Genomic DNA, 24,286 nt, shown 5'->3' with positions numbered 1-24,286 from the left:
AGATTCCGATTCCAAAACATTTCTCGAACCAAACACACCATTAATGTTCTTTATATTAGTAATTTGCATTTAAAACTTGAACCAACACTTTAGCCGCATCAGTACCTAATGATGGGAATTAATACTAGAGGGAGACCTAGTTTCACTATATATTCGATAATAACATCACTTTAGACGCATAAATATTAGTCGTGCAAACAAGTTGATTCAAGCTCGAACTCAACTCGTAAAACTTAACTATGCTAAAGCTTAATTCATATCGAGTTTTCTATTCAAAGCTCAAGTCGGCTCGTGAGAAAAATTTTAAACTCGAGTTCATTTTACCTCTAAATTTTAGCATTTTCCATTTTACCAAGCACGCCAACCATATAGATAGAACATAACACAAATGACCTATTCTTAACTTAAATCGAAAATAAAAATAAATAGTCAAGTTCAATATATTTCACATTCTAGATCAAGACCCGTTCATAAATCTTAAACTATCACACACCCCTTTGACCTGCTCAAGATTCTCAAACACTCCTTGATGCAGAACAAGACTGAAGACAATACAAACCAACACCTAATTCGAGCAACACCCGAACCCTTTACCACCCGACGATGCATCCGTGACATCGATCGTTGCTCCTTTTGAAGGAACCGATGCAGAAGCACCCTCGTCTCCAGCTTCAACCGCTTTCTTGCTCACAATTCGGTAAATCTGTGTAATCACTTCACTAAAAGCATTTTCAACATTGGTTGCTTCCAATGCAGAAGTCTCCATGAAATAGAGGGACTCTTTTTCGGCTAATGCCTTCCCATCTTCGGTAGACACAGCAAGTAGGTGACGGAGGTCTGATTTGTTGCCGATTAGCATCACAACAGTGTTTGGGTCGGTGTGGTCTCTCAACTCTTTCAACCACCTCTCGTTGCTGTCAAAAGTAGCATGACGGGTTACATCGTATACTAGTAGAGCACCAACCGCTCCTCGGTAGTAAGCACTTGTGATCGCTCGATACCTGTAAGGAAAATATGTGTATATAGACTATTATGAAACAAAAACCAAAATTTTATCTTAGACATAAAGATCATGATTAAACTGTAGTAACTTGAAACGTCGGACGAGATGTCATAATAATAAGAATAATGAGAGCTTAGTGTCTTCTTGGATGGGTCCCTTTAAATATGGAACTTCACCCTCCAAGAAAGAACCGAAATCGTAACCAAGACCATGACCCATTTAGTTTCTACTGCTGAACCTAAGAAGCCAGAAAACCCAACCACTGCTGAACCTCAAATAGAAGAAAATCACACAAACACAACAAATCTCCTATTGTCATATTTCCTAAACCAATATCACCACCAGAAAAACCAACCACTGCTGAACCTAAGAAGCCAGATTCTGATACACCTAAAACAAAACTCTCACTAGAAAAACCACCTGTCAAAAAGCAGAATACAAAATCCTCATCACCACTGCCAACCTCCACTGAAACAATTGTTGATGCAACAAATGTTTCAACACATGTTACGACAACAGCGGTTGAGACACCAGTTGTTTCAACAGTTGTTAGTCAATCCACTAATTCTACCCAATTTCAATTTCCATCACAATCAACCCTTACACTCATAGCACCTTTTTCTTCCCTAACTCCTCCTTCTCCAAAATCTGTTTACACAAGAAAGAGAAAATTCATGGTGCATAAAGAAGAGAAGGAAGAAAAAGATATACCCGCACCAATTCCGTTATCAGCTACTCCATTCATTCAAACTTCACCCAAACCATTCGTTCCACCTCCATCAACAAAGATCAACCCATTGGCAGTAACTTTCCCTCTGGAACTGCTTGCAGTTCAAGATGAAATGACTCAATTTTACACAGAGGATGATCCATCCAAAAGAACCTTCCCATCTCTTCATGGATTCGAAACTCCAAAGAATATTTATGAATATCTGAAGCTAAAGGGCAAGAAAGCAGAAGATAAGGCAAAAGAAGAATGTAAAGGGCTAGGAGACATTAAGTTATCAGCTCGTATGCAACATTGGCTTGGTGAGGTCAAGAAGTTGGAAGATTTTGCTAGAGACCTGAGTAAGAATATGCCAAATCTGTCACCAAATGCTGAGCTACAAAAGACATTAAGGAATGATTTCTTGAACATTATCATGGATACCAAGCCCTACGAAGCCTACAGGCCTGATTTCAAAGACTGGCCCCTGGAAGCTCTTAATGAGGAAGTTAATAGAATTGAAAAGATGAATAAAGATCCTCAAATGCAAAAATCTGCTCCCAACTGGAAACAATACAAAAAGGTTGAAGTGGATGAAGTGTTGAAGTACAAGAGATTGAAGGCAGAACTTGTAGCAGCTAAGTTTAGGACTGCTAGACAAATTGGAAAATGGTCTAGGCAGTATATTGATCGAGCTTACGATAAGTTAGAAGAGTGAAGAAAGACAGATCCATCCCTTCCTAAAAAGCCAGTATACAAAGATGAAACCACTGTTAGACGTCGGCAGACCATTACATCTAAAAAGTTGTTCTCATCAGCAGATGTATCCATCACTGCCTTGAACCAAAGAAAAAGACAACAACTGATGGATGAGGAAGATGAAAAGAGAGAAGCTGAGTACAGAAAAGAGTCTATCAGAAATCAGTTACGATATGGATTGGATGATGCTTCGTTGCAATTACAAGCTCAAGTTGCTCAAACACTTCAGAAGTTGGCAAGCATGCCTCAATCGCCAAACTCCTCTCAAATAAAACTTCTCCCAAGAAACCCATCAGGCCCAGAAATACTAAAGTGGAAGTCTGACAAACAGACCCATGAATTAACTTTGATCAAGTCTGATGGTAGTGTTGAAGAGATATCAAGGGAGAATGCACTTGGTCTGAATCCAGTTGACCTCCAAGATCTTTTTAACCTTCAGCTTGATAGGGATGAAGATGATACTGATTCCTTGGATTTTGAGCTCCAATTCAAAGGACAAATCCGGGAAAGGTTGATGAGAGAATAAAGATCTGCTGATTTCTAAAGTCTGCTGATTCCTTGATTTAGTTTTGCTGAAAGTTGTTGAGGCAGGTGATTGTGTGTTTGTAGTTAACGTTTGTTGAACCTTAAGTTGTCTTCAAATTCTATTAAGTACCTATGTCTATAAACAGTTTATATTGTCTTTTTGGGTAAACAGTTAAATTGTATGTAACTGATATATTAACCAATAATCTATGTTTATAGTTGTCTTTTAGCTATAATAGATAACACGTTTTGGTACAGTATCTATACACGTATCTACATGTTCTATTAATATGTGTTATGCATGGTTTTCTAAGAAACGACCCGTGTTTGCACACGGGCCTTACTGCTAGTATATATTAATAAATGAGATGATTTGAGTCATGTGACATGTGATAATGGAGCTTTTTTGCTGATGTGGCATGTTATGGTGGATTAGAGGGTGATTTTGGGAGGGAATGAGTTCTAACCATTGTGAAGGCGGGATCCGTTTAGTATTTTGGGTCGGAATCTGAGTGCGGGTCAAGCATGACGGATCCTTTATATTTCTTTTTTCTTATCTTCTTTCACACTCATCGACATTCTGCACAACCCTAATACCAAAGCTGTTCATCTTGATCTTGGTTCAATAATCCTTCGTCAATCCAAGGTGATTTGTGAGGAAATCATTCTTTCCATAAATCTGGAAACGTGATACTGCTTCAATCCATCTTCTTCCACTCATGTTTGATCATCCAAGGTATGCTTTAGGGTTTTAAAAGAATCGTTCGTTTCCGACACTAGAAACACGATCATCTGTTTCTGACATATAATATTCTCATTCTCATCTATTTATTAATAATCTCCATTGAAATCTTGAAACGTTATGATATAACAAACTCATATTCCTACTCCATTACAGATTATATAATTAAACTTACCTAAATTTCCCACCTTCAATATTACCGCCCCAATCTATATCTTTGTGCAGATACAGTCACACGCCACCATTTTATTAGTTTATTATTCAAAGATCTAAAATGGCTGCTAAAGATTGAAACTTGGAGTACTTCAGAGGTCTTTGACAGTCTTTAATGGCTTAAAATGCCTAAAGTTTTCTGGGATTTGAAGTTCAGATTGATATATAGAGAGTAAGTTGTTAAAGTTGTAATCTTTTTCTATTATATATTATTCATAATAGCTGAAAAAGAGTGGTGCTTTTTAGTTTTTTTTTTTTTTTTTTTTTTTTTTTTTTTTTGGGGGGGGGGGGTGGGTTTAAGGGCTGAGAATGGCTAAATTTTTATGGGATTTGAAGTTTAGATTGATATATACAAAGTAAGTTTGTTAAAGTTGTAATCTTTTTTTGTTATGTAATCATAATAGTTGAAAAGATTTAAGTGCTTTTTTTCTTTTTTTTTTGGTTCTCTTTGATTCAATACAGTGTTTTGTTCAAGCTGTAATCTTTTTCTGTTATCTGAACATAATAGTTAAAAAAGATTGGTGCTTTTTTCGGGGTTTTTTTTTTACTCAATACAGTATGTTGTTGTTTAATTTGTAGTCTTTTTCTATTATCTAATCATAATAGTTGAAAAAGATTGGTTATTTTTTTTTTGTTTTGTTTTTTTACTCATACACACGGACTAAGTTGTTCAAGTTGTAATCTTTTTATGTTATCTAATCACAATAGTTGATAAAGATTGGTGCTTTTTTGGGATTTTTTTTTATGTCAATCAAACTGATTCATTCATATGGAGACGTTGAGTACATTAGATGAGTAGTCGCATGACATGAGTCACAAGACGATGAGGAACGACACAAAACAAAAGCAAAGTTAAAGCGAAACAGGCTGCACACAAGATTTTCTTAGATGTGGCCAAGGCTGGCTCCAAATATGTTCTTATATCCCTTTAAAAACACATTTACTCGTGATTTAACGATCATGTCACATGACTGAGATTATAGGATGGGAAGTTTGTTTACAGACTCATCTATCTTAGCGATCTGATGCGGTTTTTGAGACAAGATGAAGCTATGATGACCACATCTCTTCTAGAAGGATCAATGGAAGATGAAAAGTTAGTAAAAAGGGCTTTGAAGACTTTAGGTGCTAAGAACTTAAACCAGAAATTAAGCCTAAAATCCAATGATCACTTGATTATAATTTGCTCACACATGCATTTTTATTCAATTTTTTAGGTTAATACATTAAGAGAATGAAAAGCAATGCCGATTTCTCATTTGTTTATTTTATGTTGTGTTTTATTAAAGAGTTAAATGCCATTTTCGTCCTTGAGGTTTGTCAAGTTTTACGAGTTTCGTCCAAAGGCTTGTTTATAATAGGAGCAAGCAACATACCAGATCTAATAGATGCATTACTTCTAAGGCCTGGTCGGTTTGATAAGCTACTTTATGTTGGCGTCACTATAGACCCGCCTTATAGAGAAAGGTTATATTTTTTTAAACCACTGTTATAGTTTGTATGTTCCATAAATAATGCAATATGACTTTACATGTCCATTGAATTTTATAATTCTTTTTCAATTTTTTTGTGGGAGTGTAGAAGAAAGTTGTGGATACAATGCAGCACCATGACATGTTTGTTTATCTGATACTTGACCATTTTCTTTATTTTTTAGGGTATTGAAAGCATTGACCCGTAAATTTAAATTACACGAAGACGTATCTCTTTATTCAATAGCCAAGAAATGTCCACCAAACTTTACGGGCGTAGACATGTATGCATTTTGTGTAGACGCTTGGTTCCATGCTGCAAAGCGCAAGGTTAGACAAATTACTTGAATTTAAGTTTCTTTTATAATAAGTATATAGCTAAGTTTCCTATTTTGTTAATCGTCATAGGTTTTAGCAGCCGATGCAGATCCAACTAACATGAATTATGTGGTTGTTGAATATGAAGATTTTGTGACGGTAAGTTTATGAATTAATTTATCATCAATTTAAACAGATTTCATATCAACTTCTTGAGTTGGTTCATGGGTGACGCATATTTCAGATACAATATTATGTCATACAAATATAGTGTTATTAATACTTGGGTTGGATAATGGGTCAAAACATGATTGATTTAAACATATCTTTATGGTACTGGTCAGAACACGCGGGTTGGGTTGGGATGACCCAAATCACTTTTATGTCCCAGTTTTGAACAATTCAGTAAAGGAATGAATGTTCTAAGTGTGATTAACAGACATTGCCATTACTACGTATTCAATCGGTTCATACTATCATGGATGTTATTGAAAAGGTAAGAGCTTCATTAATTGTTAGTTTTCTTTTTTGACTTTCTTTATTAGTCATGAAGTTTCTTTGTGACATTTGTAAATCGCTTTTAACTCCACAAGCATTCTCACTCTTTATGCGATCAAACGTTGTCATATCATCCGTGTTTTATAACATAGTCTGACATCAAAATCGGCATTATTTTAGAAAAATGGCACTATAAACAACTAAAATTTTTAAAGAAAACAAAAAAATATTTTACGAGTACAAAATAGCTCGACCTATGGGGAGGCCGAAATATCTACTATAGTAAAATGTTACGCCTGATGTCCCAGTTGTAGAAGCCAAACCTGTCTTGGAACAAGAGGTTTTAGATATTCCACCATTGTTGGTCAACCTGATGAGTACGAACTTACATGGCATCTCACTTTTCGTTTTGTAAGTTTCTCATTATCTAATTGCCTTAATATAATATTATTGAATGTTTTAAAGTTTTATGTGTATTAATAATTGAACTGGCTTCTTTTATGGAATTGTAATGCAGCGGTTCCCAAAGGCCTTTGCCACAAATGTGGATTTATCTGTCCTTGATGAAATGATAGTTCAAACTGAAGACGGCTTTTAAATGACTTTGGAGATGCGGGAAGAAACTGCACATGGCAGGATTAGGTATGTGTTAAGAGGATGGAAAAACTTTATGTTGCAAGCTGGTTTGGAGAATGGAGGTCAGTTCATGCTTCGTTATGATAGGAATCTCAAAAGGTTACTGATTGCTAACCCCAACGTTTAGGGAATGTTTGTTTTTTGACGATAATACATGTAGTAAACAATTATGCCGGTAGTAATCATGTTTTAAAGTTTTTTGGCGTCGTACAATGTTTGGACAGAATTGGCGATTATTATGTCTCTACCATGTATTTTGTGTGGTACCATTTTGGAACATTTATAAGTATATAGTTATGGTAATGCTGAGATTAATTTTTACGGGTATCATTTCAGTCCTTACAAATCCCAACTTCAGTGAGAAAGTAGTGATAGTGATGAGGTAATGTTTGTTTTTAATTTTGAACTGAAGTCTCATTACTTATGTGTGGGAATTAGTTGTTTGAAGGACGTTTATGATGATATGATATGATGTTGGATGGTGTGAAACCAAAAAGAGATATGTTTCGTGTATTGATTGCCGGTAGTATGAAAGGCGTCCGTTTGCAGGATTGTTTCCTATTATGTGACCGAATAAATCCATGGGTTTGATTTCTGATTAGTGATACAGAAAAGTCTATAGGTGATTTTTTAGTTGATAACTATTCATTATATCTTATTAAGCTAATGTTTAGAAAATCATTTCATGTTATATCCCTCTTAGAGTCTTGGTTGTTAAAGCTTAACTACTCTCATATACTTAAAACCTTCTAAATTACTCAATATAAAAGCTTAACTACTCTTTTAACAATATAGTTTTTATGAATGATATGTAAAATTAGTATGTGGACAAAAAGGGTGGTGTGGGATCGGCCTAAATGTTTGACCCGTATTAAAAGGTTACTCATTCGTAATGTAAACTGGCCCAAAATGTATTTCAAATATACGGTCTAGAAGTGGTAGAATCATCACCCAAAAGATAACTGTATGATAACCTTAGAAGAAACAATTGGCAAGGAATAGAGGAAAAGAAAAATCATTGGCGTTCCTCTGTATTTGGTGAGGTAAATTAATTTCATTGTGTTTTCATGTTTGTGATTGTATTTGATTGGGAGTTTTGTGATGTCATCAGTTATTAATCAAGTCTAGTAATTCCGTTTTATTAAGTCTTTTCATGAAAGTTGCAAGCTTTGAATATTAATTTTGGTCAAATTTAAGGTGTGTCATTAGTTAATGATTGGATTTTAGAAGAACCAGATAGGGTTTTGTAACATATGTTAAAATAGGAAAAATGTTGGTTGTAAGTTTGAGACAAGGGGAAACATCAGTTAGTCCTTAGTAATTTGTCTCTAAATTAATCTCTTTTTGAATGAAAATTGCAAGGCAAGCTACATTTGTGTAATTTCGATACTTGAGGCAATGTGGTTACGCCTTGGCTCTCAACTCATCACGATCAAACATTATTTTTTAAGCTATGATATAGAACGAATATAAAACAACTTTGTTTTTATCAGTATTACATTTTATAACTGTTTAATTTTATAGACGTCGTTATCATTCATTAATCTACCTTATTCATCATGCAATTTTCATTTATTAATATATATCTATATTTATTTTTTTTAGAAAAATAGATTCACAACCCGTGAGTATTCACGGGTGATAACCTAGTTGTCTATATAACTAATGAGTTCGTTTATGATGGATGCGTAATTAAGCCGGGCTGGGCTCGTTATACAAAGCTTGGGCTTGCCATTGTCTATTACACGAGTTTAATTATAGGCTCAACCTATTTATACATGGCTTGATTTAAGCTTTTAAATCTATAATCATTTTAGCATTTTCCATTTTACCAAGTACACCAACCATATAGATAGAACATAACACAAACGACCTATTCTTAATTCTTAACTTAAATCGAAATTAAAAATAAATAGTCAAGTTCAATATATTTCACATTCTAGATCAAGACCCGTTCATAAATCTTAAACTATCACACACCCCTTTGACCTGCTCAAGATTCTCAAACACTCCTTGATGCAGAACAAGACTGAAGACAATACAAACCAACACCTAATTCGAGCAACACCCGAACCCTTTACCACCCGACGATGCATCCGTGACATCGATCGTTGCTCCTTTTGAAGGAACCGATGCAGAAGCACCCTCGTCTCCAGCTTCAACCGCTTTCTTGCTCACAATTCGGTAAATCTGTGTAATCACTTCACTAAAAGCATTTTCAACATTGGTTGCTTCCAATGCAGAAGTCTCCATGAAATAGAGGGACTCTTTTTCGGCTAATGCCTTCCCATCTTCGGTAGACACAGCAAGTAGGTGACGGAGGTCTGATTTGTTGCCGATTAGCATCACAACAATGTTTGGGTCGGTGTGGTCTCTCAACTCTTTCAACCACCTCTCGATGCTCTCAAAAGTAGCATGACGGGTTACATCGTATACTAGCAGAGCACCAACCGCTCCTCGGTAGTAAGCACTTGTGATCGCTCGATACCTGTAAGGAAAATATGTGTATGTAGATTATTATGAAACAAAAACCAAAATTTTATCTTAGACATAAAGATAATGACTAAACTGTAGTAACTGGAAACGTCGGACGAGATGTCATAATAATAAGAATAAAGAGAGCTTAGTGTCTTCTTGGATGGGTCACTTTAAATATGGAACTTCACCCTCCAAGAAAGAACCTAAATCGTAACCAAGACCATGACCCGTTTAGTTTCTACTACACGACTCTCAATACTGCAAATATCAAGAATGTATACTCAATGTGAGCTCTATGTCGTGTACCTTCACCCCTGTTAATTGTCACTTCATGTGCCATACATTATGAAAGGTCATTATGCAAGGTAACTCTTTCCCACTTTTTCGGCTCTTCTAGGTTGTATATCTCTCATTTGTTTTACGTATAAACCTACTTATCTAGTAAACCTTTCATAATTTCTTCATCCCTCGTGCTTTTACATATAAACCACCTTTTTGCCCTTAATGCATTTTCCTCAGCGCCTCGCACCACAAGCGCACCTTTTAAACCAAGCTTTCAAGACTTTTGAAACAAGACAGAAATCCACTAGGGCTGCATTGGTTTGGACGAAAGAAAACATAGCTTTCTAGCTTGACTTAAAAAGCGCAATGTACAGCCAAATAAGCTTTATTTACAACCATAGTATTGCTCTTTGCATTTCTGCAGTTGTTCGTTTGACATAACATAGTCCTTTCGATATCCTTATCATCGATGACCATCTAAGAACCTAGTCGATTGTATACACATCTTACTCTACACACAACTTTCTTCATAATCTTATGATAGTTTGATCAATTGCTGATTTCTTGCAATGTTAGTTAATAATTTTGGAATTTATAAAACAACTTGCTGTGTTTATGCAATTTAACAACACAAGTTACAGAAGCCTTGAACTTATCAAGCAGATGGTGTACTTTCCTTTCCTTTACTCACTCTCCTATTGCTCGCATATATATTTTCAAAGTCTTTGACGACTATCCTCGTGCTACTATATCCTATTTACTAAAGTCTAGAAGTAAAACTTGTTCAAGGATATGACAGTTTTGAGCTTATGTTCTAACTTACCCTAAAACCCTTAGGAGTAATGATACTAAAAGCATTTTATATATATATATATATATATATATATATATATATATATGGCATAGCTGTCAATAGTGATCGCTACGGTCGCTATAGCGAATAGCGTCGTGTATAGGTCCATGCTCGCAATATGATCTGTATCGATAGATAGCGACCTTTAATTCTTTTTTTGTTTTTTTAATATAAATAGCAATTAACTATAGCTATAAAATAGCTGGATATTAGGTTTTGTTAAATATATATGTAAAATAGCGTATATACCAAGGTATTTTGATATAATATACATATACAGTTTAGAAAAAAAATCTAGTGTATTGCTATTTATAAAATAACGTCCGCTATTTATCGCTATTCGCCATGTCGCATATAGGTACCTTATTGCTATTTGTCGCTATTCGCGATCAACAACTATGAATTATATGGCTTTCGGTAGCATTGTCCATGAACATATTTGTGCCTATACCTCTATGTAGAATGGTGTAGTTGACTCAGATTCTTCTCTGACCAAAATTTTTTCACTAGTGTCTTTCATACTTGGAGACAATGGAACATCGATTTTGCTTGTTTACCCAACGGGTCAATCAGATTATAACTCTTTTTGTATTAATATGGTTTTGTTAACCATGCAAAATACTTAAATTCAATAAACAAAATAATAAAGGACGAGAAGTGTTGGTCGACCAACCCAACCCGACTCATTTTCCTACCTGACCAACGTACTTGATGGTGACATTACATGGATCATCTCTACCCATCTGCTAATTCATTTTCATTACACCAAAAAAATTGTAGTGTGACACCCCTCATTTCTGATTTCTGAAAATTTAAACCTTTATCGGTGCCACACATCACAAAAAACGATCTTCTTAAACTTAATATCCAGTACTATAGCCCTTGTCTGGGTTACTGCCTAAATTTAAGCTAGTCGGTCAAAAAAATCGGTTATGGTCAAAATCGGTCAAAGTCGGTAAAAGTCGGACAAAATCGGTAAAAGTCGGTCAAAATCGGACTAATCAGGCCCATGTTTTTTGACTCAATAAACCCAATTTTTGAAACCTGGCCCATGGTTTAAAGCCTAAATTTTAGTTATAAACCTATTTTAACATTTAAGTTTAGGTATTTTAACATTTAACCCCCTCACCGCCCGACTAGCGCCTTGTACAACATTGGCCCTTGATACTATAATATATCTATTAGAGTAATACTATTATTAGAATTTAGTTACTCCTAATTTTTCACTTTCCTCTGTCACTACAATTATCACACCTTTATTCTTGAGTGGGGAAAGCGTAAGAGAAAAGTGACAATGACCAACATGCAACTACACACACACATACATACATGTGTATTGTGTGGGTGGGTGGGTGGGTGTGCTATAATGGCTAAATTTAGATACAGCAATTGTCAATGCAAAAAGTGTCATGTCTCATAGTATGCTAGTAGTTATCTATCGGTGTCACATAAGCAAACCAATCATACAACATTGATGCTATGTATGCAATCAATCATATCTTTTCATGATGCAAAAATTGGTAGAGTACTAGAAACAAATTTTAATCATTTTGACAAAAAAAAAAAAAAAAAAAAAAACCTATGACGGTCGTAGATGACCACAATGACCTCTGTTTGCATCTATACCACTTTATTACCTAGATAAAAACATCCATTTCTTGGTATTTTCATGAACAGGCAACATATATAGAGCAAGAACATTTTTTGGGTAAAGTAACACAACACAAGATGATAAAAAGCACTACTGAACAGATTTCTCAAAAGCATGAGAAACGACTTTTGAGCCACTCCATAAATAAGTTGATCCATATATTGTTTTTTTCCTCAATAACATTGACAGATTGTTGATCTTGATAAGAATTAAATCTTAATTTTTGAGATATCAGTATCAGTTTTACTTTTTTTTAGATTTCTTTTTTAACCTTTTAGCTTTTAAGTCTTTTCTACTTATAAAATTGTGATCGAAATTTAAGATAGCATAACAGTACATCTGTTCTTTGAAAAAGTTTATTTTGATTTTGACTCGCATCATGTTACATGTGTTTAAATATCGTCGCTAATGGAAACTGTTAATTCATCTTAACGTCAACCATTTTATATTTGAAATTCAAATGATAGTATTAAATGACTTTTCAAAAATGAGATTGAGGGTGTGTTTGGGTAGGGTTGTAAACAAACCAAACGTTCGGCAAACAGTTCGTGACCGTCCGGCGGGAAGTTCGTTTGTGTTCGTTCGTTCGCTTATTAAACAAACGAACACGAACAAGAAATTTCGTTCGTAAACATGAACAAAGGTCGTGTTCGTTCATTTATGTTCGTGAACGTTCGGTAACGTGTTCGATAGTTCATTAGTGTTTTGTTCTTATATATTATTTAAATATTACAAGATCCCGACAAATAAAATATTTAATAAGTGTTAGTGTCTTATATGATCTATCACGAACGCGTGTTTGTGTTTGTTTATTTCCATTTGTATTCATCAACGTTCGTTTTCATTCGTTGTCTAACATTAACAAACAAACACAAACGAACACGAACATAAAATCTCGTTCGGTAAGTGTTAATGAACCGTTCGTGAACACATAAATTCTTTAACAAACGAACACGAACAAGGTCTAGTTCGTGTTCGTTCGGTTCGTTTGCAGCCCGATGTTTGGGTGTGCATTTAAACATATTATTAATATAAGTGTAAAATTACCCAACTAACCCTAAGTCCCTAACCTTAAGCACATGACTCAACTGTATAACTAGGATAACTCTACATAGACCACTCAACATATCAGAAAGATCGTTACCATTTAGCGTTTAATCGAGTAACAAGTTTTTATGTGATTAAAACTTAAGTAAATAATGGTTATGCATGCAATTATTTTAAAGCCAATTCTTTATTTATAGAAGTGGTTCTTCTTTTAAAAGATGTTTTTGCCCACCTTTTTACTAAACTTTTCCCACGGTCCCCATTTTAACACCATATAACAATAATTCTCCCTTTGATGCTAAGAAAGATCCAAATTAAGATTTTTAATGTCAAGCAATGATATTATGATAATATCTGTGGTAACTCATAGTACTTGTTATATAAGTAGCTAACTATTTTTGTTAAAAACTTTGACTTCCAAATCAACTTTGAAGTCAAAAAATATCATGTGACACTAAAAGATGAAGTTACTAGAAGTCTAGAAATTAAAACGATCTTTAAAACACCAAAGAAAAATAACCTGCATCCATTATCTGCACACATGTGACACGACCCTACATGGCCAGGTGAGCATACCCCTCAGATTACTATATGCACCCCTTTAAACATTCGTTACGGTATTGCATACCCTAATAAAATATACTCAATCCACCATTATATACCGGGATATTTCAGTCACCAAGCACATACACCATATACCCATAACATGATTTCCGACCCACCCAACGGGTCCAATTCTCGTGTGTCCCCGACCCAAAAAACATCATTCATTGTGTAACAAAAGCCTATTTTTTGTTTGATCATCACACATAATTTTCATCGTTTGTGCCACGTGTCACACTTCTGTGAGCCTAAAGACTCTTTTTCCCAACATATTTTATCTCAAAACATCGTTTTGTAATTCCCAAATCTACATTACTAACTATTTAATATTTCTTGTATCCAACCCGTGTAATAATACAACGGTTTCTAACCACTTTAAAAGACAGATCATGACTCGTTGACCAAGTCAAGAACCAGCAAGGACACTTACACTTGCCTTACCTCACTTCAATTTCCACAACTAAAATAAAGCTATTATACAACTCCCAACATAAAATCACAAACCAAATCAAACCTAAATCCAAACAACACAAAACCAAACCAAAATATCACAAACAAGCCCTAAAACCCAAAAAACCCGTATGAGCAACTAGCAATAAAGCAACATGATTTACCTACCAAAATGATAAAGATTAAGAATGGGTATGAATTATTTTAAGTAAAAAGAAAAGGGGTTGACCTTTCTTGACCAGCAGTGTCCCAAATCTGGGCCTTGATGACCTTCCCATCAACATTAAGGCTGCGGGTAGCGAACTCGACGCCAATAGTTGATTTGGTTTCTAGATTGAACTCGTTTCTGGTGAATCTTGAAAGAAGATTGGATTTACCCACACCAGAATCACCGATTAGAACCAATTTGAACAAGTAATCATACTCATCTTCGCCTCTATACGCAGACATCTTTTTGAAAGTAAGTTTGTATGTTCTGGAAATGGCAGCGACTGTTGTCGTGGTGTGGCGAGATGCGGGGGCGATCAAGGTGGTGTGTGAAGTTACGAGTTTAACCTCCACGGCTCCACCCACTCATTGCCTAATGCCTACCCATTATCGTTTGGGTCGGGTAGGTATTACTAGGGTTAAGTTATTCTACAAAGGCTTCTAATTGTAAGAAGTGTAAGAAGGATTTATAGAGTGACAATTGTCCAATAACCTAAAACTAAACCCACTACATCACCACCAAAATCCTAAACACCCACCCACCCACCCCCACCCCACCCCACCACCACCCAAAAACCTAACCCCCCCCCCACCCAAAAACCTAAACCCCCCCTCACCCCACCCCCCACCCCCCGGCAAAAAAAACAAAAAAAAAAAAAAAACTATACCTCACCAAAAAAACCCCCCAAAAAAACCTAACCCCCCACCCACCCCCCAAAAACCTAACCCCCCCCCCCCCCCAACCCCCCAAAAACCTAAAAAAAAATCTAAAAAAAACTACACACCCACCCCCACCCAAAAACCTAAACCCCCCTCCCCCCTCTCGGCAAAAAAAAAATTTTTTTTTTTGGGTGGGTGATGGGGGGGTGGGGGTTTAGGTTTTTGGTGGTGGTGGATATTTAAGGTTTTTTTTTTTTTTTTTTGTAGTGGGGTTTTTTGTGTAGTGGGTTTTTTTAGGTTATTGGACACGTGTCACTCTATAAATCCTTCTTACACTTCTTACAATTAGGATCCTTTGTATTTGATCCTAATCCGGTATGACTAATTTTTTCTCTTTTTTCTTTTTTTAAGGCGAATAATCATGCATTTCGCACTTGAACACAATATCTTCCCGTCTCAATCTCATGTAAAGTCACTATGTTCCCGAGTTTCATTTAACAAGGGAAGAGGAAGGAATTAAAAGGAAGAGAGTAAAAAATATGTTCCAGAGATTTTTTTAGGAAGGGAAGTGGTGAGAAAAGAAAGGAAACAAGGGGATGATTAATGCAAATATTCATCATCCCAATTTGGAGAGATTTGGTGAGAAGAGATTATTATGAATCTCAGAATTTTTTATATTTCCTAAAGTAGCCTCTAATTCATTATAAATAAACTTTCTTTTCTTTTCCTCCCAACTCGGGAACACATAAACTGTTTAATTTCTTATCATTTCCTTTTCTTTTCATTAAACTCGGGAACACGAATATAATCACATCTTTTCCTTTCCATTCCCTTATAATTCCCCTTCCTTTCTCTTCTATCGTTAAATGAAACTCGGGAACACACTGTAAAGGGTGTAAAGGTTTCATCTTTGATAATAGACCACTATCTCATTGATTATCAAGGGTGGACCTAGGTGAAGTTCAGGGTGTACGGGCGCACCCCTTGGAAAAAAGTTAGTGTATTTTTTAGGCAAAAAACCCGACCACACCCTCTGAAAATATGCGTGAACCACTTATCCGCACCCCCAACAACTAATTCATGGGTCCGCCACTGATGATTATTGCTTTTATTTTAACAACAAATGCCTGGGCACTAGGGATGAGCAAATACTGATACCGTCCCGATCCTGAAAAATACCGATCCCGAATTTTGTGTAAACTTGGTACCGATACCGAAATGTAACACCCATCTTTAAAGGACAGAAATATAACATGCATTTGGTGCAAAAATTCCGAGTTTACAAAAATCTTTTTAGTTTTAAGATCATACTTGATCATAAGATTCAAGTTTAGATCCTACTAGATAAACTTTCAAAACATAATTTAAGTGTTTACATGTCACTAAAACAAAATAGACAAAATGCGGAAGCTTTGTTTGGTGTGTTCGGTTCTTGACATGGCTTGATCATCCTCCGAGGTCTAAAGTGCATCTTTACCTATCATACAATTTCATTTAAACGATTAGAAATCAAAGCATTTGAACAAAATAATTAAACACAAGAAATTATATTTTTTGTTTTCAGCCCTTTCACCCGGCCGTGTCAGCTAAACATGTATTTTTCACAACCCCTTCACCTGGCCGTGTCAAAAGGTCACCCGGCCGTGTCAACTCTGCACGTTTATTTTTCACCCAATTTACATCCAAACCTATCCAAACTCATTTTAATCGCTTGGGGTTCGTTTCTTAACATGTCTAAGCTATCATCCATTACCCGGATCCATTATTCATATAGTTTACGCTCCCGTTACCCGGTTTACGTTTGCTTTATTTTGACCCGTTTGTTTACAAGTTCAACATCTTGTTTTATTGTCATCTCATATCTACGACCCATTTACCCAATCCCGGGTTTTCTGATGTAACACCCTGTGTTTACGAAAGTCAAAGTCAAAGTCAAGATTCAAGTCAAAGGAAGAAAAGGTCGCTAATTGCGATCTATCTCTCTTTGCTCAATCCATGTTTGACTTCTTTGACGATAGTTAGTCTATTTTATGTTTACGTTAGTTGTATTATGTGGAGTAATCAATTACAATCGAAGTAATCGAAGTTTATTTATCAATGCGAACCGCTTTACGACTGTGAATAATAGGAAGTAACAATGCGATAAAGTCAATTAATTAATAATCGAACTAATCTAATCATCATCGAACTCGAAACTCAAATTGCACGAATTTTGGTTGTTATTATACGTGTGTGTGCACCTTATGTGTTGCTTGTGCATGTTTACTTTATGTTATGTGTGGTAATCAATCGAAACTCGAATCGAAATCGAAACCCAATCGAACTCAATCGAAATCGAATTATAATAATTGGTGGAGAAGAGACAGTGCGAGATATAGATGCTTGTATGTTGATATAGTAGTTGGGATTAAAAGTAATTTGAATAAGAAACTCTATCGTATTCTCATCAATCGCAATCGAAATCGAAATATCAAAAATTGTCGCACCGAACACTCGAATCGTGCAGCTGATCGATCAGGCTACCAGCCGATCGAACAGCCAGCCGATCGGACTGCTGTCCGATCGAGCTGCGTGGCCGATCGTCCAACACTTTCCTTATTTGGCATCCTATAAATACCCCTTGTCACTCTCAAACTTTCTACTTTTCGAAACCTCTGTCCGACCAGCTCGTGCTCCCCTGCTTTTCTCAGATTTCTCTCGATTCCGGTAAGATCTCATCCTAAATCTTGTACTTTCTTAATCTACACGCACTCCTACACCTTTCTATCTTTCAAATCTTAACTTTTAACCGTGAAATCATCAAGAATCAAGTGTTCTAGGATGATGTCATCATGGGTTCTTGAGAACTTCATGTTTTGGCCTCAATCCACCAAGAATCACTTGGATCTAGCCGATTTCCACATAAACAAACAAAAATCTTTCATAGATCTAAACAATTACACGCTAAAAAAAAGGATTGAAAGATGGTTTTCCAACTTTCTTTCAACTCTTTTACACTCGATGCCTTCAAAATCGATAGAAACGGAGCCTACAAATCACTCCGATGGTTGCATGGCTCAAGATCCGGATTCTATCCACGAGGTTCACCGATTTCGGGTTAAATGTCAAACAACCGTCCTGAACAGTTCACTGACCAGGTTGGGTGATTCCTGTCCGATCAGGAGAACCAAGTAAAGACGAGTTCTCTATTGTTCAACTCGTTTTCAAAATACCTCAATAAAACGACAAACAAATCAGAACAGCCAAGTGTTAGACGAACAGGCCGACCAGGTCAGGATGCTGACCGATCGGACTGCTGTCCGAACGGACAGCCAGTCGATCGGACAGTCAGCCGATCGACCGGCCAGCCGATCGGCTAGCAGATGATCCCACACTTAATCAGTTTATTCTTTTGAAGTCTAGTATTGAATGAACTGTTGTTCGATCGGACTACCGTCCGATTGGATTACTCTTCGGATCATGAGATACTATGCTTCAACACTTAATCGATTTTTCAACATGTTCGACGCGCTTGGAGTGCCGCCCGATCGAACAGCTGTCCGATCAGGTGACACCCTGCTGAGGACTTGTTTGCTGAAGTACCTAACCGATCGGGTTGCCGGCCGATCGAACGACCGTCTGATCGACCGACCTGAAAGGTAAGGATACTTCAATGTTTTCCGATGCTACAACGAAAACTTCAAAAGTCAAAACCATCATACACAAACACATCCTTCTCCAAGGAAGAAACAATCCACTCGAACAGCCATCCGATCGGCCTATCGACCGACCGGACAAATGTCCGAACGGACTGTCAACCGAACAGTCAGCCGTCCGATCGGACTACCGTCCGATGGACCAGCTGTCCAACTCTCCGACACTTGATTCCGTTTTACACGTTGCTTATCGTTATGCTATCAAACTATTCAAGCTAACCCTACTCTCAAGCGCTCCCTTCAATCCATCAACCGCTGTGAGTATACTTGATCCCTTTTTGCTTTCAGCACTTTTGGGTGTTACATACGTAACTTATACGAAATCACATCGAACACACTACGCAACATTTTAAACGCTAACCGTTACCGTATGTATTACGTGACTAAATGAATGCTTGTTGTTATGTTTACACGTGGAATGCTGTCTACCTGCCTTAACGACGATAGTACTATAGTTTGGACTTAGCACCCGTTCACACGGGGGTTGTTAAGGACAATTACTAGCATGGATTACGGTGGTAATCATGTATTGCGAACTGCCTCGGGCAGTCAACCCGCAGTCATTGGTATGGATAGATCCATGTCGATAATTAACATGCTTCGTTTTCCTCTGTGTACGTGCTGGTTATGCGTAAACTATTTCGAACTCTATTATGCTATTATCAAACTTGTATGCTCATGTCACACCCCGATTTCCACGTGTCTCACCGGTGGGCCCGGTGGGGGATTACCGTGACGATGTTGGCAACAATATAGTCAAACCACACAATTATATAATGCACAGCGGAAGCATAAGATAAATATATAAACTTCAACCTCTGGTTGTAATATCAAATGTATTACAGGGGTTGAATATATCCACAGTGGATCGTAAATAAACATAAAGTATTGTTCCATCAGATGCTGCAATCAAGCTTGCGAGACTTATCACGACGCTAGGGAGCTAATACCAGCCAATTTACGTTTAGGTACCTGCACTTAATCTTTTTGGGGAAAATACGTCAGTTTACACTGGTAAATACATTCAACTGACACATTTGAAAATGTTTATTAAAATTGATTTGAATGCACAAGGCACAAACTCTTTTATAACTTGGGAAAATTATAATAAAATCTTGTGAACGTTTTACATGTTCTTTTATGCGTTCAGTAGCCCGGGTCGTGCCGGGTTAAAGATTTATAGACACACCACGTTTGCGTAAAACCGTAGTATAAAAACCAACGGCTACGTCTTTTAACTTAATGTCGACACTTTATACCGGGTGTACGCCTACACCGGGATGTCGATGGTCGTGGCCATTTCGTAAAATGATGCCAAGGATATCCGGGACAACGGTCATTAAACCCCCCAAAGGCTTATAAGCAACAAAACTGTTTAAATGAGCCGATCATATTATTTAATTAACCACCTAAGCGATGGAAGAATATAATGCTCAATCAAGCGGTATTAATATACCGTAACCCAAGCCCATATAGGGGAAATAAGTTAAAGTATTTACCTTTGCAAGTATATTTCCTTAATTTGGATTAAATCACCGATAGCTTTTACTGGGGCTCCTAATCTGGAACGAAGGTTTTAATTAACCTCTTAGAATCCTAACGAGTCGTTATAATGGCCGTAGCCTAGACCGGTTGGTTCCGATATATATAGATATGGTTTAATCGCGCGAAAAGGCGAAAACCGAGAATGGAGTGTGATTCTGACCCAACAAGTTCAGAGACTTGTTCTATATGGATTAATGGTTCACACTCTAGATTTTGGGGTTCAAATAATATAATTTGACCCGTATCGGTTAATTTATGAAAACTAGTTTCATAAGCCGAACCGTGCGCGCAATAGGCGAAACGGTTAACTATGAGAGTCGTACGCTTATTTCCTAAGTCAATATGCCTTAATTGGGTTGTGGTATCAGTAGGATACCTTCCGTGACGCCCGTAACGAGTTTAAGTTAATATTATGCCTCGTAGGGGCTTTTCGGTCATTTTAAAGACTTTTAAAAAGGCTTTTCGAGTTCTACAGGAAATCTGAGTTTCCTGAACAGCTTATAAAGCTTAAAATACTTTATTTATTATTTAAAATCAGTAGCAACTGGAATCGGGTCAAAAGACCTTGTAGAACTCATGTTTTGGCCGAAAAGGGCATATTCGGTATTTACCGAACCGTAGCCATAACCGTAGGTTATGAGCGAGGTAAAAATTATTAAAAATCTTTAAAATTCCCAAAATATTATTTTAATACAGTGGGTAAAAGTTTTGGTGACGGAATCTTGGTTTAGATAGGTGTTATGCTAATTGCGCCGTTTATTACAAAAGTTTATTTAAATTGCGCTAATTAGCATAACTCTCATTCTAGACCTCGGATTGATGTGAAACTTTAAGGACATGCTTATAATTTAATAAGCAAGGTTTTGGTCCATTCACGTGTCCGAAATACTCGTTTTAATTTTAAAAGGCCGTTACGGTCAACTTTTAGGCGAATGACGGAATTGCGCAAAAGACTCGGATAACTCATGAACCGACCACAGAGGTTTATACCAACATGTGACCTGGTCCTAAGAGAGTCCTAAGGTATATTTATACCTCACTAAAACGGGTCAGAACTGAAGTCAAAGCAAAAGTCAAACTTTTGCGACATTCGGCTCCGAACCGGTTCAATATAGCAAATGATCGATTCAAACGAGCGCAAGCAAGTTTATATACTTAATATCATATTTTATAAGTGTCAAAACAGGTTTCATAACATATACATTACAGATTATGCATAAATCGCTAAAATAGCTTTCTGTTGACTTTTTAACCGCACGTTTGACTCGATATTTGACATAGTTAGAGCGGTGATCAGGGGGAACCTTTTTAGAGGTTTATTACCCACATAATTACCTACTCAAAACTACTTTTGATCCGTCATAAGACTGAACCATTTGCAAGTTATTGTAATGACAACCGTTAGTTACGACGGTTGCGTTTATGAGCTATAACTATGGAAATGCAGGACCAAAATGAGTATGAACGACTTACAGAAGTGTGTTCTTGCTTATAGAACAGAGAAAGATGCTTGGAGCTTCTTTAGAATGACCAGAGAAGTTGATTTGTGTTGTGTGAATTGTTATGAGCCAATGTGGCTATTTATAGTGAAACTTAGGCTCTAAGATCATTACAACTCATGCTACACTAAGTGTGGATGATGGGTAGATGTCCCCTAAGTGTTATGGGTCGAGCATAGAGTGCCCATGCCCCATTAATTGGTTGTTGGTCGTTCAAAGGGTCCAAAGGTCAAGTAGTTACAATGTTTCTGCATCTGGGCGTCCCACGCGGCCCGCATGGACATTCCATGCTACTTTCACGCGGGCCGCCTGAGTTTAAGAACTCAGACGCGTAATTGAGGTGGCTCGCGGCCCGCCTCAACTTATGTCTAAACCTCACGCGGGCCGCGAGAGGTTAGATTTCCAGAATTTCTAAATCTTTTGAAATGATTACAGAATCTGGTAATTAATAACGAAATCTTTCGTAATGATTTACCTGACCTTTCGGGTTTGAAGGGGTAACTTTGCGGTTTGGCCCTCGGTTAATTACAATTAAGGACCTCGTGTTATTTACCCGCGTTGTTAAGTCCCCGGTTTATTTATTTATTATTCAGAAAGCCTTAACTTCTGTTATTGACGCTTTTAACCCTTCTCATACGAATTCGAGTATAACTCTTTCGTTTTAAAACGGAACTTCGCGGAATTTATACAGTATATTCTAGTGAGCGTATAATACTGTTACGAAGCTTTGGGAACGTTAAAGGGTCACTCAGAGGTAATATTAAACATGTTGACACAGTTAACCCCTGTAGCTCGTAATCTCTCACTTTCTTCCGCGTTTCGCTTCCGTACGATTTATGATTTATTCATTTGAAGGTACAAGCATTTATTTAGGGTTATTATACAGTATATTTACCCTTGTTGACATTTATAACCCTCGAATTTATATACTTTCAAGGTTTGTCAAAATTAGTCCTTTATTTATTATGGATGCCACGTGTAATCAAATGACACGTGTTAACACATCATTGGACACAAAAATTCGAGGTGTTACATCCTCACCCCCTTAAAATAAATCTCGACCCGAGATTTACTCAAATAAATAGGGGTACTTTTCTTTCATTGTAGCTTCGACTTCCCACGTATATTCAGGACCTCTACGAGCATCCCATTTGACTTTTACAATCGGTACGTGCTTTCTGCGAAGCTTCTTTACCTGTCGATCCTCAATCGACAAAGGTTTTTCTATGAATTTTAAGCTCTCATCTATATGCACATCTGTGTGTGGAATCACCAATGATTCATCGGCGAAGCACTTTTTGAGATTGCAGATGTGGAACACGTTGTGAATTCCATTGAGCTCTTCAGGCAAGTTCAACTTATAGGCGACTGATCCTACTCGTTCAATGACCTCAAAAGGTCCTATGTATCTCGGACTCAGTTTGCCTTTCTTGCCGAAACGCATCACCCCCTTCCAGGGTGATACCTTAAGCAACACTTTTTCACCTACTTCGAAGTGAAGATCCTTACGTTTTGGATCAGCGTAGCTTTTCTGCCTATCACGGGCAGCCTTGAGACGTTCCCGGATCTGGACAATCTTGTCCGTTGTCTGGAAAACAATCTCTGGTCCTGATAATTGGACCTCTCCCACTTCCGCCCAACAAACAGGCGATCTACATTTCCTACCATATAATGCCTCGAAAGGCGCAGCCTTTATGCTGGTGTGGTAGCTATTATTGTAGGAGAATTCGATCAGGGGTAGGTTTTTATCCCAGTTACCACCTAAATCGATCGCACATGCACGAAGCATGTCTTCTAGCGTTTGGATAGTACGCTCACTTTGACCGTCCGTCTGTGGATGGTAAGCCGTACTAAAGTTTAGACGCGTGCCTAAAGATTGCTGGAAACTCTTCCAGAAATGAGACGTGTACCTGGTATCCCTGTCCGAGATAATAGTCACAGGTATGCCGTGTAAGGATACAATCTTATCAACATAAAGTTGGGCTAACATATCGGAGCTATACGTCTCCTTGATGGGTAGAAAATGAGCTGATTTAGTCAGCCTATCGACTATGACCCATATTGTATCGTTTCCTTTCCTGGTTTTGGGTAACTTGGTTATGAAGTCCATAGTTACGCATTCCCACTTCCACTCGGGAAGTTCAGGCTGTTGTAGTAAGCCAGACGGCTTTTGGTGCTCGGCTTTGACTTGAGCACAAGTCAAGCACTTTGTTACATGGGCGGCTACAGACTTTTTCAAGCCTATCCACCAATAATTTGCCTTTAAGTCTTGGTACATCTTATCAGCACCAGGATGAACTGAGTATTTGGAACTATGGGCTTCCTGGAGAACAACATCTCGTAGTCCTCCATAAATCGGAACCCATATACGTCCGTTTAGCCTCAAGATTCCATCCTTGCTAAGAGTCAACTGCTCCTCAGTTACTCCTAACTTTTCATTAGGA

General features: G+C 37.2%; 3 protein-coding genes across 6 annotated transcripts; 1 reads left to right on the top strand and 2 right to left on the bottom strand.

Moving 5' to 3' along the window:
- Positions 1–395: 395 nt before the first annotated feature.
- Positions 396–1,591, bottom strand: LOC110924914 (ras-related protein Rab11D). Its single transcript, XM_022168888.1, has 2 exons — positions 1,575–1,591; positions 396–1,001 (listed from the first exon to the last, which is right to left on the bottom strand). Exons 1-2 carry the CDS (start codon positions 1,589–1,591, stop codon positions 566–568), a joined length of 453 nt encoding a protein of 150 aa, XP_022024580.1. The 3' UTR covers positions 396–565.
- Positions 1,592–3,560: 1,969 nt separating this feature from the next.
- Positions 3,561–7,202, top strand: LOC110922478 (peroxisome biogenesis protein 6). 4 transcript variants are annotated; one of them, XM_022166774.2, is made up of 7 exons: positions 3,561–3,729; positions 3,961–4,120; positions 5,606–5,750; positions 5,829–5,897; positions 6,178–6,234; positions 6,545–6,647; positions 6,754–7,202. In XM_022166774.2, exons 2-6 carry the CDS (start codon positions 4,074–4,076, stop codon positions 6,548–6,550), a joined length of 324 nt encoding a protein of 107 aa, XP_022022466.1. In that variant the 5' UTR covers positions 3,561–3,729; positions 3,961–4,073; the 3' UTR covers positions 6,551–6,647; positions 6,754–7,202. The 4 variants fall into 4 exon arrangements, with proteins under 4 accessions (XP_022022466.1, XP_022022464.1, XP_022022465.1 ...); XM_022166772.2 differs by lacking the exons at positions 3,561–3,729; positions 3,961–4,120 and adding an exon at positions 4,204–5,415; XM_022166773.2 differs by lacking the exons at positions 3,561–3,729; positions 3,961–4,120; positions 6,178–6,234 and adding an exon at positions 4,204–5,415.
- A 1,530-nt stretch (positions 7,203–8,732) lies between these two features.
- LOC110926305 (ras-related protein YPT3) lies at positions 8,733–14,842 on the bottom strand. The gene is made up of 2 exons (XM_022170055.2): positions 14,466–14,842; positions 8,733–9,360 (listed from the first exon to the last, which is right to left on the bottom strand). The coding sequence occupies exons 1-2, from the start codon at positions 14,684–14,686 to the stop codon at positions 8,925–8,927; spliced, it is 657 nt and encodes a 218-aa protein (XP_022025747.1). The 5' UTR covers positions 14,687–14,842; the 3' UTR covers positions 8,733–8,924.
- Positions 14,843–24,286: the final 9,444 nt, after the last annotated feature.

The sequence above is a fragment of the Helianthus annuus genome, chromosome 17 (genome assembly GCF_002127325.2).
Source record: "Helianthus annuus cultivar XRQ/B chromosome 17, HanXRQr2.0-SUNRISE, whole genome shotgun sequence".
NCBI lineage: Eukaryota > Viridiplantae > Streptophyta > Magnoliopsida > Asterales > Asteraceae > Helianthus > Helianthus annuus.
The sequence above is the reverse complement of the archived record's forward strand: the minus strand, read 5'-3'. Positions and strand labels throughout refer to the sequence as shown.

Bases quoted from the DNA above. Each gene is read 5' to 3' on its own strand.
- LOC110922478 (XM_035986863.1), top strand. From the start codon at position 5,183: ATGAAAAGCAATGCCGATTTCTCATTTGTTTATTTTATGTTGTGTTTT. The intron at 5,416-5,605 runs GTTATATTTTTT...TTTATTTTTTAG, and splicing joins GACCCGCCTTATAGAGAAAG to GGTATTGAAAGCATTGACCC. The intron at 5,898-6,177 runs GTAAGTTTATGA...TGTGATTAACAG, and splicing joins AATATGAAGATTTTGTGACG to ACATTGCCATTACTACGTAT.
- LOC110926305 (XM_022170055.2), bottom strand. From the start codon at position 14,686: ATGTCTGCGTATAGAGGCGAAGATGAGTATGATTACTTGTTCAAATTG. The intron at 9,361-14,465 runs GTCAACCCCTTT...TTTTCCTTACAG, and splicing joins GACACTGCTGGTCAAGAAAG to GTATCGAGCGATCACAAGTG.